At 40.8% G+C, this 16,138-nt stretch overlaps 2 protein-coding genes across 4 annotated transcripts in view; one reads left to right on the top strand and one right to left on the bottom strand.

The window, feature by feature from the left end:
• Window positions 1-4,893: 4,893 nt before the first annotated feature.
• Window positions 4,894-8,091, top strand: LOC109469288 (dnaJ homolog subfamily B member 13-like). The gene is made up of 7 exons (XM_019767794.1): window positions 4,894-5,065; window positions 5,573-5,676; window positions 6,073-6,234; window positions 6,602-6,759; window positions 6,934-7,161; window positions 7,510-7,586; window positions 7,776-8,091. The coding sequence occupies exons 1-7, from the start codon at window positions 4,998-5,000 to the stop codon at window positions 7,927-7,929; spliced, it is 951 nt and encodes a 316-aa protein (XP_019623353.1). The 5' UTR covers window positions 4,894-4,997; the 3' UTR covers window positions 7,930-8,091.
• A 144-nt stretch (window positions 8,092-8,235) lies between these two features.
• The window catches only part of LOC109469263 (transcription initiation protein SPT3 homolog), a 96,287-nt gene continuing 88,384 nt past the window's right edge, over window positions 8,236-16,138 (bottom strand). For 2 of the 3 annotated variants that reach the window (XM_019767747.1, XM_019767751.1), the window contains 8 exons: window positions 11,848-12,019; window positions 11,560-11,621; window positions 11,299-11,374; window positions 10,879-10,991; window positions 10,525-10,732; window positions 9,879-10,048; window positions 9,404-9,514; window positions 8,703-8,913 (listed from right to left, as the gene is read on the bottom strand). In XM_019767747.1, coding sequence (XP_019623306.1) covers window positions 8,872-8,913; window positions 9,404-9,514; window positions 9,879-10,048; window positions 10,525-10,732; window positions 10,879-10,991; window positions 11,299-11,374; window positions 11,560-11,621; window positions 11,848-12,019 — 954 coding nt within the window. In that variant the 3' untranslated portion in view covers window positions 8,703-8,871. Of the gene's footprint in view, window positions 8,316-8,702; window positions 8,914-9,403; window positions 9,515-9,878; window positions 10,049-10,524; window positions 10,733-10,878; window positions 10,992-11,298; window positions 11,375-11,559; window positions 11,622-11,847; window positions 12,020-16,138 lie in introns of those variants that run through there. The other variant, XR_002140178.1, reaches the window with a different exon arrangement.

The raw sequence follows: 16,138 nt of genomic DNA, 5'->3' as shown, positions 1-16,138 counted from the left end.
TTATTTGAGACAAGTGTGTAACTTAAGGTCTGTATAGTTAGGTGGCTGCTGACTGATGCAGTACTGAAGACTCCTGACTGAACCTGACAAGACAGATTGGACCAGATGATTTGAAGACCGAAGAGGAATATCAGGTGAGAAAAATCCCAATATGGCATTTTACCTACAATTATTTGGTCTTATTTGAGAAACAAGTTTGTAACTTTTAATGTCTGTATAGTTAGGTGGCTGCCGACTTATACAGGAGTGAAGACTGGTACCTAAGAGGAATATCAGGTGAGCAGTGTTGCCTGGGCATGTTTTTCCATCACACATCCTTTTATATTATTTTTAGGTGTGTGCTGAGGCTGTCCAGTCTGGGAGAAACCTGCAATGACAGCTCAACAAACCATTTGTACTTGAAGATGCAGAAGAAAATGAAGACAGCAAAGCAGTGAGAGAAGACAGTGGGCACAGTTGTAACTTGTGAGTATATTTATTTGTTCAGCAACACACCCAGGCTTATGAATTTCTATCCTATAATCCAATCATCCAGTCTTTATATAAAGATTTCACTGCTTTTAATTGCATAGTATGTCACACTTTTATAGAATCCTTTTCACATGTTCAAACAATTAGTCTGACAAAAGAGGTTACATTGTATAATGTCTCCAGTATAACCTCCTTGGTCCCACATTGCACTTTTAGTCATTTGAGATACAGCATGTCACACTTTCTGCACTGTGCTTTGGACCTTTACAGGCAGCATTTAGCTCCATTCTTACTGTCATAAGCTTGCATGTTGCGTGACATAATATCTTGTATTAGTAAGGCCAATTGCTGTTGTCAATACAGTGACTTTTGTTTCTTTGTCTTCAAGATGCGGACCCGGAGACTGGACTGCAGCAGGAGGAAGAACCAGACTTTTGTAGGCAGGGCTGCGTGAAAGAAGATGGGGAGGAGTGAGTATGGTTTCTTTATTAACACTGCACATGCACACATTCTCTTTTTTCATTTAACGTTCATTGTAGCCGGCGACTTAAATTTCATATCAAGCAACACTGAAAAATTCTTCATATTCTATGGTAGAATGCCAAATTACCCCTAAATTGTTGCTTCAGATCTTTACACTTAAATTCTTCCGCCGAGAAACTTCGCATCTAAGCCGGCTGCATAAATTTCACGTTATCCTCTTCATATTGTATGAATCCAAAATTGCCCCCAAAATTGTCGCTTTAGACCTTTCTTTACACTTACATTCTCCCGCCAAAAAACTTGTCTTTGTATTAATTCCACACTAATTCCTTGTTCAGTCCATTTCCCCAACCCCCAAAAAAAAATTAATTGGCAAACTCACCTGGTTAATTAATTGGATTAAGTTTTCCCGCCAAAAAACTTAGTATATAGAGCACCCTAACCTTGAACTTGTCGCCCCCCTCCCCACTCTTCCTGCCCACTTCTTTCACAACTAAGAGTATGTTAGTTACACTGTTCTGTAGACTTCTTCGAACATGTAGTCACCACACTCTGCTACACAAACACTTTGTTGATCGAGTGCAGTTTTTTGACTACTTAGACTTTAGAAGAATCTCTCGCTCTCCTGGTCAGTCAATGCACTAAGTGTACTCCCCGGGGGATGTCTTTTCGGAGACATTGATGCTTCGACACATCAGTATACCAGTGCAATTGACCGACCAGGAGAGCGAGAGATTATTCTAAAGTCTAAGTAGTGGAAAAACTGCACTCGATCAACAAAGTGTTTGTGTAGCAGAGTGTGGTGACTACATGTTCGAAGAAGTCTACAGAACAGTGTAACTAACATACTCTGAGTTGTGGGAGGTGGGGAGGGGGGCACAAGTTCAAGGTTAGAGTGCTCTATATACTAAGTTTTTTGGCGGGAAAACTTAATTGGATTAATTAAACAGGTGAGGTTGCCAATTAATTTCTTTTGGGGGGGGGAATGGACTGAACAAGGAATTTGTGTGGAATTAATACAAAGACAAGTTTTTTGGCGGGAGAATGTAAGTGTAAAGAAAGGTCTAAAGCGACAATTTTGGGGGCAATTTTGGATTCATACAATATGAAGAGAATAACGTGAAATTTATGCAGCCGGCTTAGATGCGAAGTTTCTCGGCGGAAGAATTTAAGTGTAAAGATCTGAAGCAACAATTTAGGGGTAATTTGGCATTCTACCATAGAATATGAAGAATTTTTCAGTGTTGCTTGATATGAAATTTAAGTCGCCGGCTACAATGAACGTTAAATGAAAAAAGAGAATGTGTGCATGTGCAGTGTTAATAAAGAAACCATACTCACTCCTCCCCATCTTCTTTCACGCAGCCCTGCCTACAAAAGTCTGGTTCTTCCTCCTGCTGCAGTCCAGTCCCCGGGTCCGCATCTTGAAGACAAAGAAACAAAAGTCACTGTATTGACAACAGCAATTGGCCTTACTAATGCAAGATATTATGTCACACAACATGACAGTAAGAATGGAGCTAAATCCTGCCTGTAAAGGCAAGCAGTGCCTGCACTGGAAAAACATCCCCAGGCAACACTGAATAACCAAACTAATGATAGCATCATGCAATTCAACTATCCCATTGATTGAATAGATTTTGAAAGAGCTAGGCTCTAGAAAACTGCTTTTAAAAGTGTTACAAAATGTATTGTACTTGTAGCATGTTACACTAAAGAGTTCTTATTAATATTAACATATGTGAGGCAAGGAATAAGTAAGTAAGGTAAAGATGATCTCTTGTATGCGACCTTTTACTTTGCCTCTTTCTAGAAATGTTGACAAGTGATCAAGAAGTCTAATATACTAGTCTCACTGACTAGTATATTAGTCATTTATTCAAGTCAAAGGCAATGCAAAATTAATGTGAAAGACGTTTTGCTACAAGTGTTTTATTTTTAAGTGTAAGACATAAGGAAGAGTGCTAGAGTCAAACAGATCTTCAAAAGCTATCATTATCTCATCTGTGGATGTTGTTGTCATCTTTCTCTTTTGTCTCTAAATCACCCGATCTGGTCCAATCTTCTCTTGTCAGGTCCAGACAGGAGTCTTCAATACTGCATCAGTCAGCAACCACCTAACTACACAAACATTAGAAGTTACACACTTGTCTCAAATAACAAAGTAAATAGTAGGCTGAATGCAAAATTCAGATTTTTCTCACCTGAGAGTCATCGTCGGTCTTCAAATCACCTGGTCTGGTCCAATCGTCTCTTGTCAGGTTTACGAAGAATTCACCACTCACTGCATCAGTCAGCAGCCACCTAACTATACAGACATTAGAAATTACACACTTGTCTCAAATAACATCAAATAGCTGTAGGTAAAATGCAGAATTGGGATTTTTCTTACCTGATATTCCTCTTGGGTCTTCAAATCATCTGGTCTGGTCCAGTCTGTCTTGTCAGGTTCAGACAGTCAGTCAGCAGCCACCTACAGTACATATTTCGTTGTACCCATGTTTATTTGTCTGTATATCTACATGTTTTAGACCTTACGAAAGTCGCTGTACTTTTTGTTGTGTCAATAAAGTTCTCTTATAACTACAATGTGTACAGACATTAAAAGTTACACACTTGTCTCAAATAATACCAAGTAAATGGTAGTTAAAATGCAGAATTGGAATTTTTCTCACCTGATACTAGTATTCCTCTTGGGTCATCAAATCATCTGGTCTGCTCCAATCTGTCTTGTCTGGTTCAGACAATAGTCTTTACTACTGCATCAGTCAGCAGACACCTAACTATACAGACATTAGAAGTTACACACTTGTCTCAAATAAGACCATACAGTTGTAGGTAAAATGCATAATTGGGATTTTTCTCACCTGATATTCCTCTTCGGTCTTCAAATCATCTGATGTGGTCCAATCTGTCTTGTCAGGTTCAGACAGAAGTTCTCACTACTGCATCAGCCTTCATCTAACCATACATACATTATAAGTTGAACACTTCTCTCAAATTACTTAAAAATCTCTATTACCACACAAAAGCGCCCCCATCGGTTGCTTAACTTGGTGCAGCGTTAACTCGTGGGGGACAGTTGCCGCAACTTATTTTCAAAATTCTGTCTTTCTGCTTCATTCACCTCAGACGATATTTGCCTACAATAGTCAAGAGAGTATCTACGACGATTTAAAGTACAACTTACCACCAAAACGGACGTGGCGCGTCTTCCTGGGCGGAATTTTTACCCAGCTCGTTCTTCCCTTCCATGCTGCACACTCGCCATCTTGGAATGGCCGCGTGTTTCACGCACATGTGCCACCTGTAAATCACGAGCAAAATTTGCATTCGACAATCAAGTTAACACATAACGTAAGATTAATGACAGGCCAATAGGAAATCACCACATATGCAGGCCAGAAAAATACGATGGCTTTAATCTTACGATATACGAATCAGGGTAAAAGCAAATCTAGAAAGTATTACTGATAGCTTGTAACCTTAGAACATACAAGGTGAAACAAGAAATACAATAGGAGTTTTCAGACTTTCGGCTGTGTTTCGAGATTATCGTGAGCAAAACTCCTATATCAACTTGTGCATAGTGTAACAGTTAACAGCTACGGTTAATCTTTTTTGCCTGATCAGTCTTAAAAATCTTACTTGATGGGTTTTCCAGGCCACGTGTAATAGGCAGGACGATAATACACTATGTTGATACTGAAATACACCTATAACAAACTCAGTCTCCACTTTTACCGCCTAAAACGTCCACATTCTAACAGGTGTGTTACGCGCCAATTTTCCTGACCACCGGTTAAAGGTGACATACTGAACGACCGTTCCGTTGTGTTCTTGATGCCGATTGGCTAGTACTTTCCGGCGCATCCAATCAAACAGCACGTTACAAGGGAAGAGCGCTCACCATAGCAACGTACATAGCAACCGCGCGCCGCCATCTTGGATGGCGTAAATAGACCCAAATAAAGCGATCTGTTCGCAGTGTGGTAGGTTGTTGTGCCAAGGTTTTCTGTGAATTCTAGTCGAAAATCGTCAACATGGGACAAGATTACTACGGAGTTCTAGGTCTGACGCGCAGTGCGACGGATGGAGACATCAAGAAGGCGTAAGTTTAATCTTATTTCTCAAATTCAAAGGCAAATGTAGTTTCTTTTGGCGATCGAACGAAAATATCAGAACACCGGAACATCTGTTGGCATTTTACATGTTGCAGTGTTTCGATCCCTCATATTTCTTATCGCGATTTGGTATGACCACAATGCTCGTGCATGTATCATTTTCAGTGTTGGAAAAGTTCGTTATACTGTGCTGTGAATTTCTTAAGGCTAATGAAGAAGTCACGAAACAGTAGTGATCGATTGCCCCCCCTCCCCCTTCCACAACATTGAACCGGTGTCTTCTTTGAAGCATTTTAAGCAGCAATTTTTCGCAATACATGAAGATAAGGCATATTATTACGTAATCATCACCAACAACGCATCCCTATGCTATTAACTCAGTTGCGTGGCCAAACATTTGTTTTGTAACAGGGTACCTATTGACCGGCTACAGGTGAGAAATACAGGTGAGAAATAAATTGTGTGAGCTCACCATTAATTTTCAACACACACAGATACCGTATCCTGGCCCTGAAGTACCACCCAGAGAAGAACAGAGACTATGGAGCGGAGGAAATGTTCACCAAAGTGGCCGAGGCCTACGATGTACTCAGTGATCGTAAGTATAACTTGATGTTCAGAAAACACCTTAAAAAAACATCTTAAGTACATATACAGAGACATGCAAATTCCCTATATGATATGCAACTCCTACATAATATATGTATAAGGGGGAATTGTAACTGTATTTGCTGCATGTAATCATATCAGTTTGTTGGTTTGTGTTTACCTACATGTACTAGTATTTGTTTGTATGTTGTCATGTATGTAGTTTTCATGTATACATGTGATGTCTGTTCTAGAACACAACATATATATACAGACTTAACCCTAACAGTGAGACTTTGTTGATTACAATGCCAAATTCAGATTTACCATAATACTGGGAGAGTTAAATGGAAATAATTTTTATTTATTCAGCAACTCTTTCTAAAATCACACGTTTTTTCCACAGCGAGAAAACGAGCGACGTACGACCAGTTTGGTGAGGAAGGTCTGAAGAACGGCGTACCTGAGGGTAGCGGGGTGGGCGGGGCCTGGACCACGGGGTACACCTTCCATGGGAACGCTGCCAAGGTGTTCAAGGACTTCTTCGGAGGAGACAATCCTTTTGCAGGTGAGAAATGATTCAACTTATCATATATTATCATGTATTAAACTCATACCTTTGAATCACCTTTAGTACAGACCCATTCCTTATTTGACAAGAGACTGAGACACACATCATGCACACACAAAGAACCATTACTCTTACACCAGTATTGGTTATGACCCAATGTGTAATGGTCGGTCCCATACTCATAATACTTAGCACTTAGCACTTCACATCACAACTGATGTGTTACACACTGAAGTGGCTGTTTGACCACTGATTCTCTATTAATTACAGGGTTAGGTAGTAGTGATACGGTTAACAAAATCACCATGGCACAGTTATAGCTATGGTTTTGTCTCATTTTAAGTGTATTTTTGTGTATTTCCAGACTTCTTTGATGGCCCTGACGGAGACCTGACCATGGGGTTCGGAGGTGTCCACGGGCGCGGCAGGAAGAAGAAGGACCCGCCCATCGAGCGTGACCTTGCCCTGACCTTGGAGGAAATCTTCCACGGCTGCACCAAGAAGATGAAGATTTCTAGAAGAGTAAGTTTTTCTGTTTTTGAAGAACTTTCTTGGTTGAAAAGTCAACTAATTGTCCAGAAAGATTACTGCCTTGGGGGATAGCCCACAAAAGTACAATGAGTATATCACAATGTTTGCTACAATAGAGTGCAAGTTGGCAATCGTTTTAACCTTCCACCTTTGACCCGTCCCTAGGTCATGAACGAGGACGGCCACACGTCCAGTATCCGTGACAAGATCCTGACGATCACGGTGCGGCCGGGCTGGAAGACGAGCACACGGATCACGTTCCCCGAGGAGGGCGACCAGGGCCCCAACAACATCCCGGCAGACATCGTGTTCATCGTCAAGGACAAGGCACATCCCAGGTTCAGGAGGGAGGGCAACGACCTCATCTTCACTGCCAAGATTCCTCTGGGCAAGGTGAGATACAACAGTAGCCATTGTGAGATAGCACAATCCCCCTAGCAGATATCTTCCCAACTGCAGATGGTATGGTGAGATTATAGTAACCATTGTGAGATAGAACAGTCCCCCTAGCAGATATCTTTCCAACTGCAGATGGGTCAGGTTTGCAACAAACGTGAGATGGGTTGATCCCCCTAGCAACTACCTTTCCAACTGCAGATCACAAACATGTATCACTGCCAAGACCACTTGAGAGTACAGATACATAATAAACTGTACTACTCTGTTGGAGGTTTGCTATATCTGGGTGCTGTCCAGTAGTACAATGAAATGATTGTTAACATTTGCCATCTTCCCCTGCAGGCCCTGACTGGTTGTAATGTAGTAGTCCACACCCTGGATGACAGAATCCTGGACATCCCCATCAACGACATTGTACAGTAAGTCATCGACTTTCTCTTCTCTTTTCAGACAGTGTATGGTACAATTCAAACCTGTAATACAGCTTGTATGGTAGCCTTCCCATGATGAATGCAGCAGATTCTAGTATGATCTAGGCTAGGAATTAATAGATACTGTCACAATTTAACACCAAGCAGGCCTAACACATAGGTTTCTTCCTTCTGCAGTCCCAAATACACCAAGATCGTCCCAGGAGAAGGCATGCCGATAGCCAAGACTCCCACCAAGAAGGGAGACCTGATCATAGAGTTTGACATTGAGTTCCCCACGCAGCTGACACCGGAGAAAAAACAGCTTATCAGACAAGCCTTGCTTCACTAACAGGGACCAAAGGACATACACTTTAACCATGTAATATCACAGGGAGCATTCTCGTGTTGGGTAGTCATGTATTGGGGGATTTTTCTACCCGTCTCCCCCAAAATTGGGTCTTCCTTCTCAATTGTGTCCAAGAACACTTGATTCTATGGATGACATTGAAGCGCACATGCATTTGGACCTTCCCCACCCCAAAAGGGGTAAGAATTCATGACAATACATGTATCTGGTAACAAATTAATTCTATTTCATACTCTAACACTTAACTTTGGATTGCAAGGGAAAGTCAAAAAGGTATAAACCGTACCTGTTTTTTGGAGTAACTTCAAAGTAAAGGTTTATGTATATATTCTAGTACATGTATGATGGTAGTAATGAAGAAATGAGACCTGATTTGTACAGGGTTATGATGTTATGGTTTTTGTTAGAACACAAAGAGAAGATACACTTTCTAATCTTAGATAGACTGAAGTTTATTTCAGTATTTATGTCCTTGTGTATAGACAAGTCACTGTTACTGATTCGTTCGCACATAAATAGCTTAAAATATGTTTAAAGCATCTTTGTAAACAGCCATAAGTTGGCAGCAAATAGATGATAATTCTGCAAACTTACAGTGCATTAATGACATCATACTACAGCTATATGTAACAGTACTTTTGGACAACATTTGCTGAACAGTCACTTATTATTAATAACCACTACTATTGTACTTTTGTTTGTAAAAAAAACATTGTAAAAATAAAGCTACCATTTGTTGCTCTAAACTTGACACTTTTTTCTATAGATACATATAGCTTTGCAACATAAAACGCACAAGTATGGTCCTGTAACTTGTACACTGATATCTAGACAACCAGTCGTTGTACTCCATGCAGTAATGCCCTCTTACAGTCGCTTCACAAACTGCAGCACGGCGTGTCACTTGATCAAACATCTCAAATCTCAACAGGCCAGAAATGTTGGTGCTGGAAGCTTGTTGTATGCCTGGGAGTGGGACAATTCAAGAAAACAATATAAGCATGGAGGGTAAAAAAAAAGTGTTACAGCATCTAACAACAAATTCCCTGTCCTAAAAAAGGGTTTTGAAGCAAACGAAATGCTCAGATACAGCAGAAATAGAAATTGTCACATTTCAAGTACATTTACTGTATTCATGCGTGATCCTTAGTACAGTATTGCCACCTAGCAGCAGGTCTGAACAGTGCAGCAGCAGGTGGAACAAAAAGACCACTCTGAAAGTACCTCCAAACGTACCACATCATTGGGGGAGCAGACAGGATATAGATAGTCAACAGTCACACATAATAGCAATAATAGACAATCATTTGCAGTTATGACTGCGATGTTTGTGACAAAGGTTTTGAACATGGTACCTGTTAATGCTGGTAAGAGTGGGAGGTGATTTATAAACAAAGAAAAACACTATAGAGGGAGCTTTAGGAAATGATAGAATTAAAAAAATGTATCCACTGACAGCGAAGGGTGCCATGGGTCCGATGTTTGCTCCATATCTTCTCATGACCTCCCGTACGTGAGAAGGTTGGATGGCATCAGCTGAGGCTGGCTCTGGGGCTGAAGAACCACTCTGTAGAACAGAAGTAAGTAGATTTGACACTGTTGTTATTATCTAGGCCACATAAACTTGACTTGCAGCCTTCAGCCTCTAGAGACCCCAAATTTAATTCACTGACTACAAAAAAAGTGTGATCTAAAAAAAACCTAGCCTGGGTACCATCCGGATTTTCGCTCCGCAACACTAGAAAAAATTGAGCGTTGCTGAGCGAAAATCCGGATGGTACCCAGGCTAAGGCAAAACCCAACATACTTAAAATTCAAAGGTTAAGAGAGTGACAAATATTGTACTAAGGGGATGGCACCAGTGAGAACTCTATGATTTTTGTATTCTGAATACTTGAGGAACTGTTTAGATACAGGTATAAATAATTAACCTTTTTCTTTTTCTTCTTGGACTTGCCGCTGCCTCCACTGTTTGAGCTGAAGTTGAAGATGGAGGTCTGTGGGGTGGTGGGGAGGGTCAGACCGGCAGAGTTACTGTTCTGTGTGGCTGAGGAGGGAGGGGCCGTGAACTGACTACCAAACATCAGGGGCGTCACATTACCTGGGAGGGGGGGAGAGGACAAAATGGTCAAGTTCTCATCAGATACCTATGGGATTCTTTAATCTCAACTTGATGATTAAGTTATAGTTCAAATATATTCAAAAAAATAAAATGACAGCGTCTGAAAATGATTTGTCTGCAAGTCTTTTTGCAATACAAATCAATTATGACATATCACATAGAATAATGAAATTTCAAAGGTGAGAAACTTCATTGAGCAAGCAAAATTATCATTTACAATACTATGCATGACATGGAAATATACATTACGCAGATATAACCTCGAATGATCAAAAGCGATGTCTTTATTCATGGTAAAGTCATGGTTGTTTTTGTACCTTCTCAACTTTTTCAACAGAAAACACAGCACTTACTAGTAAGTTTCAGTACTTGTTCTGATAACTCAAGAAGTATCTGTTTAAATGAGAGACAGGGTAGCCTACATCTACCAAAATAAATGGGAAGGGTTGTAGTACCTGACTGACCTGTAGGGGTGGTCGGTGTGGAAGGGGGGGTCTGGTTGGGACTGCTGGGACGAGAGGAGGGGGACTTGATCTGTAGAGGTGGAGGGGGGGCGACAGAGATGGTATCAGGGGCAGAGCAGAGGTGGGGGGCACAGGGCTGGAGGGGGTTGTTCACTGTTCTCTCTGTGTCCTTCTTGATAAGCAGTGCACAGTCGACAATCTGGCATGGGAATGACAAAGATATTACACTAGACAGTAGATGGATAACATAAACGTCTACAAAAGCAGGCAAATTTGAAATCCAACAATTTTGTCAAAAAGATATAAATATATGATGAGAATGAGTAGAGAAACATGAAGACTTACAGTTCCTACAGTTTCATAAGCCAGATAACTGAGTATCTCCATGGCCAGTGGGTTGGGTTTAACCTCCAGTGTTCCCAGGTCCATCCAGTCTCGGAACTTACTCGCTTTCTTATCTGTCAGAAGGAGGACATAAAACTTGATGACATGACTAACAATGAGTACAGTAAAACAGATCGAAAAAGCATTCTCTCTCTCTCTCTCTTTCTTTCTCAGTCAGTCTTGAAAGACACTGACTGCACAAATTGGTGAATTAACTACTACGGTAGCATCAAAAAATTTCAGTAACCTCTAATGCAAGTTCAGAATGAAAAATGAGTCACAAAGAAATGCTGGTACAGAACTGTCCAGAACATGATTTCCCACATCCTTTGTAGTTAACCCCTTTCCAAGACCATCCCAGTCTGTAGACCTGTAACTTACGGAAGGTAGTCTGCCGTGCCTCCACATACTCCATGTACTGTGTCTGGTCCATACTGCGGGTCTGCATGTCTGCTCGCTACCATACAAACACAAAGAAACTTCGTTTGTGTTAAAATTTAATCCCATTTGCAGGTTAAATGTTCTAGAAATACACATGTAGGTCTGATTACAAACATTATAGAGACACAAACACAAGGAAATGCTGCAGTGAGAGGTAAGCATTACTTGCAAGTTTGAAGTTAAATTTTTCCTGGTACCCACCTCAGCTCTCTCCTGTTTGACTTCATCAATCTCGTCATCCTCAAACAGGGACAACAGCTCTCCTGGAAAGTGAGGAGGATAGATAATTTTAAGTATTTAATTTACACATAACTCATAAGCAAAACAACAAAATCATGTCCACTATTTAGCCAATTATTTCAAACAGGTAAGGTAAATTGTATTCTACTCCAAGAATATCAGAAACAACTGTAGGATACTTCAATTATAACATTGCTATCAGCCTGTAGTCTACATATATTTTACATGATTACACAGATGTCTATGTACCTGTTTGGTCAATAGCAGACAGGAAATCATAGCAGAGTTTCCTCCTCTTGGCTACAGGCTGTTTGATATCCTCTACTTCCACCTCTCCTCCCTCCTCCAGACCTGAGCCTTTCACTACCTTCTGTTTCAGGTCCTTAAAGTCCAGATACCTCAGGAGACGTCTTAGCTTCTTCTGCAAGGAGATGATAAAGACTTTAAGACAAAAAGGAAATGCACAGTATGGAGATCTTAGAGGACATGAAAAATACTGTAATGTGTGTGTTAGCAGGTTTTGATGGTTGTCCTATGCCCAAATACACGTATGTGGGTCTTTGAATTGGCTGGAATATTACAGACAATCAAAAAACTGTAAAAACTGTAACAGTTTCATGGAAAAAGTACATGATTGTGCAGAAAAACATCAATAAACATTAACCAGTAACTTTTAAAAAGTTATACATGTAGCATACAGTTACAGTAACAGGAATTTTGACACAAAAAAAACTTTTAATTTTATGTTTTCTGCAGTTTCCAAACAGTACAATTTTCCCCTGTTCCGTGACACTGCATAATGCGATGACAATAAAACCAGACATTACAGCTTATCCACCAGTCATTCTCCCTCCCCCTTAGGGCCATCCCCCCTATATTACCCTGGTGTGGAGACTGGTTTATGTGAAAAGCCATAGCCCTAACAGTGGGGCAGATTACAGTGTACAGGTCTCGGGTGGCTCCACGCATAAACTATGCCTCTGTTTTATCTCTTTTTTTATTATTTCCCTTCCAAAGGTGTGTTTTATGTTGATAAGCCAGAAAAACATAAAGATATTGAACACCTTTTTTGGCAAGTATCGCGTAAGTCCTGGTTCTTGACCTTTTAAAACTTGTTTTATTACATAGTATTCCAAAAAGCATTTGGCACGCACATACATGTACCTCTGTCACAGTTAATGCTAGCTAACAGGGTCAGGTCAAAGGTTAACAGGGAAGGTTACGACCTTGACAGAGGTCAATTGTGGGGGTTATAATGTTTCCTTTCCAGGGGCAGTCAAACCGCCATGACTTTTTATGTCACCCTTATTAAGGGATTATCAGATTTAGCAATTTGCAACAACAAACATTTATGTGCAGTGCAGTAAACTAAATGTACTGCTCAGTTAACATACGGGGGTCAATGGGGGAAATGGTTCATAGGAAAGCTATTACTGTTTTGGTTTTAGTCAAGTTTGTTTCATGGTCATATACGAGTCAGTAAGAAAAATTATTATATAAATTATATCTATTTTATGTCATCAATAAAATAATGGGTTATAAGTTAGACTAAAGGTTATATATTGGCAGACAGCCTTGCTTAACCATGCCAGATTTCCAGAGAATAGATTCAGATCTTTCAGAAGTTTCATCATTTGGGTCTTTAGGTTTACCTATAAACTACAAACATACATAAACACCCCTCCAACCAAAAACCATCCAATAAACATATAACCCCTCTGTCAGAGGTAGTTAACATACAATAACATCTGGCTACATAATGTATCAGTTTTGTGGACAGTTTGAAACATGAGCACATGTAGGGGGTCACCAGATAACAAGGCCTAAAACTACTTATTATAGACCCACTGCTGCTTAATTAGTCATTATGTCTGACCCTGTGACCTGTAAACAGATGTTAGAGGGTAGGGAACATTTGGGGTCACCAAGGGTCAACAGACAGAGCAGTCTGGCCTCATTCTAGGGTAGAAAAATAAATACCAGAATCATTAGCCACTGGTCTGTCACATTTTGTTACAAATTGTTTGTAATCAAAAGTGAAAAAGGCCTGTTATTTTTAAAATGTGATGAGATACACTTCTATAAATATGATTCAAAATTTCAGGTGACAAAATCCTTGTTGTGATACGACAGAGGGTTGCTTTCCATTGTAACAATAGCTTAACAATGATTTCAGCACTAAGGACAGTGCCAATTTCCACTTTGAATGGAGGAGTGATTCTAACTTTCCATATAACTGTGCATTTTATGGGCATCTTCAGACCAGATAAGCATGAATCTATAAGATATTCATCTTTTTCAACAGGAAACTGACTTAGATCCCATACATCGACACAAAATCCACAGAACTGTTTTAATCTGCTTTGCATGATTTTATGCGATACACATATTACATGTTACATTTGTCCCATGCTGTATCCTTTATCAAAGCAGGATATCAAATTACAAAGTTATTATCAAATTTCATAACCATGTAACAAATTCTGAAGAAAATGGAATACTGTTTGAATAACATATTGTTTTCTAATATAAATTTAAGGGTAACAACATGTGCTTTTTCATGAAAGGCATTGAAAGCTAAAACAATGAGTGAAAATGTCTACCTTTTATTGTAAATTCTGACTCTCTAGTAAATAAAATCACTTCTCTATCTATGCATAATCAGCAGTCAGCTATAAAAGTTCAAACAAACAAACCCTTCTGGGCACAGTGTGGCAATTTTCTTCAAATAAAAGAGGAAAATCTCCCACTGGCAGCACTTTACAGTGGCACTTTGTCTGCGTGATATGTGGTATTATGAAACATGACAAGGCCGCGTTTAGTCGCCATTCTCTGCTAAACTGTTAAGGGACGAGCAATTTGACGGGGCAGGACCTTACAAGCCCCCTCGTCACGGGGTCAGCGGCAGGGGCGACGGGGGATGGATGCGCGGTGGAGAACCAAACGACGCCTCCATTATAGGCTGAAAATTGACCCTGTCATTCCGGCAAATTAAATGTGGCAAAGTGAAGAGCTGGCGGTGTTAGGGTTTTACAGCGGCACAGGTCCCCGATGTGGCGGAAAATGGCCCCATAACAGCCGGGAGCGGCGGTAATGTGCCCCGGGTGATCGCGCGTGTCCAGTCCAATCATTTACCGCCCTGCCCCCGGAGGGTGCTTGCCACTTTGAAGTGCAGGCCGCAATGGCTGCGATAGGAACCCGCCAATTTCGTGCAATTTGTAGCGGGATTTCGGCCGGGTCGTTACGGGCGCGTGCAGTATTATGTAGTGACTAATGGGGAAATGGCATGTAGAATGTTGGCAGGGCTTACAGGATTTACTTCCCAAACATCCCAAAAATTTCCATCACTAGTTCGGAGTGGGAGATCTTAGAGGGTGGAATTAATGGCCATAATTGAAGCACGGCTGGTGGTCACAACAAGATGCAAAGAGACGCCCGCGTGTCAGGTGACAATGATGATGCCTAATGGGAAAATTATATAGAACTTTCCGTGTCATATCCCCTGGCATTGACATCATGTTGTGCAGCAAATTCTTAAAGGTACGATTTTCAACGGTCTCAAAATTGTAAATTGTAGGCAGGGTTTCCCAAGAGTTGATTTCCTATTTGTACTCTCTTCCATACTGGTATCTCTATGCTAACTGAAACCAAACTTATGTAACAGCACACGTTAGTTGTTGGCCTAACTCTCTTCTTATTTGTCAAAGGTGGGGAAACTGAACCACTTTGTTGTGAAAGAAAATGTACCAAACATGTGGATGCCATTTCATCACTCAGAACTGGACTTCTGACCTTTCAATCAGTGTGCTACCAGGTCACGACTCCTCCTTCCCTCAAATAACATTCTTGTCCTTGCAAGTGGCAAATTTCACTTATCAAGTGCCTTTCTCCACCTCTGATGTGTTCTAGAGAAAAAGCCAACATCCATCTCAACACTCCCAGGTTTCACCCTACTGATAACATCAAACAAAAGACGGTACATTACCCTAAATGCATAATTATACAATAAAGCCAGCAACAACTCACATATTCCCCTCATTTCTGCACACCTGAAAAATTGGGTGATTTGGGGAAGTGTGGCCGAAATGTCTAGCCTGAGGACAACTACACCTCTTCTACGGTTCACACTTTTTAGTTTCCATTTATCAACTGTCAGCTCATGCTTCTTGTTTTCATCTAGAACTTCAGTCGTTCCACGCAGCCCTACATTTTGAAGTTGTGCTTCCTCATATCACAAAAGTTTCCACTCAGCATCACCTTTGAATGGAATCTTCTTGAACGAGACATCAATTGAATGAAAGAGCTTCTATTACAGAATTCTATCCTGCTGGTCCTATCCCCTACCCCTATACTACCAGTTGACCCGGGGCAAGCCTGGCATATACTTTTCATGCCCGGCAATGTGACCTGTGAGCATCCCCAACGATTACCGGTCACACGCCGGGGGCGCGCGATGGCCGCCCCACCTCCCACTTGTGTCGCTAACCCCGGGCGTATCGGGTGACATCCCTCGGGGAGTACACTTAGTGCATTGACCGAC

This window comes from Branchiostoma belcheri, unplaced genomic scaffold (assembly GCF_001625305.1).
Source record: "Branchiostoma belcheri isolate BF01 breed outbred unplaced genomic scaffold, Haploidv18h27 scaffold20, whole genome shotgun sequence".
NCBI classification, from domain to species: domain Eukaryota; kingdom Metazoa; phylum Chordata; class Leptocardii; order Amphioxiformes; family Branchiostomatidae; genus Branchiostoma; species Branchiostoma belcheri.
Note: the sequence above shows the minus strand (reverse complement) of the source record. Positions and strands in the feature narration are given on the sequence as shown.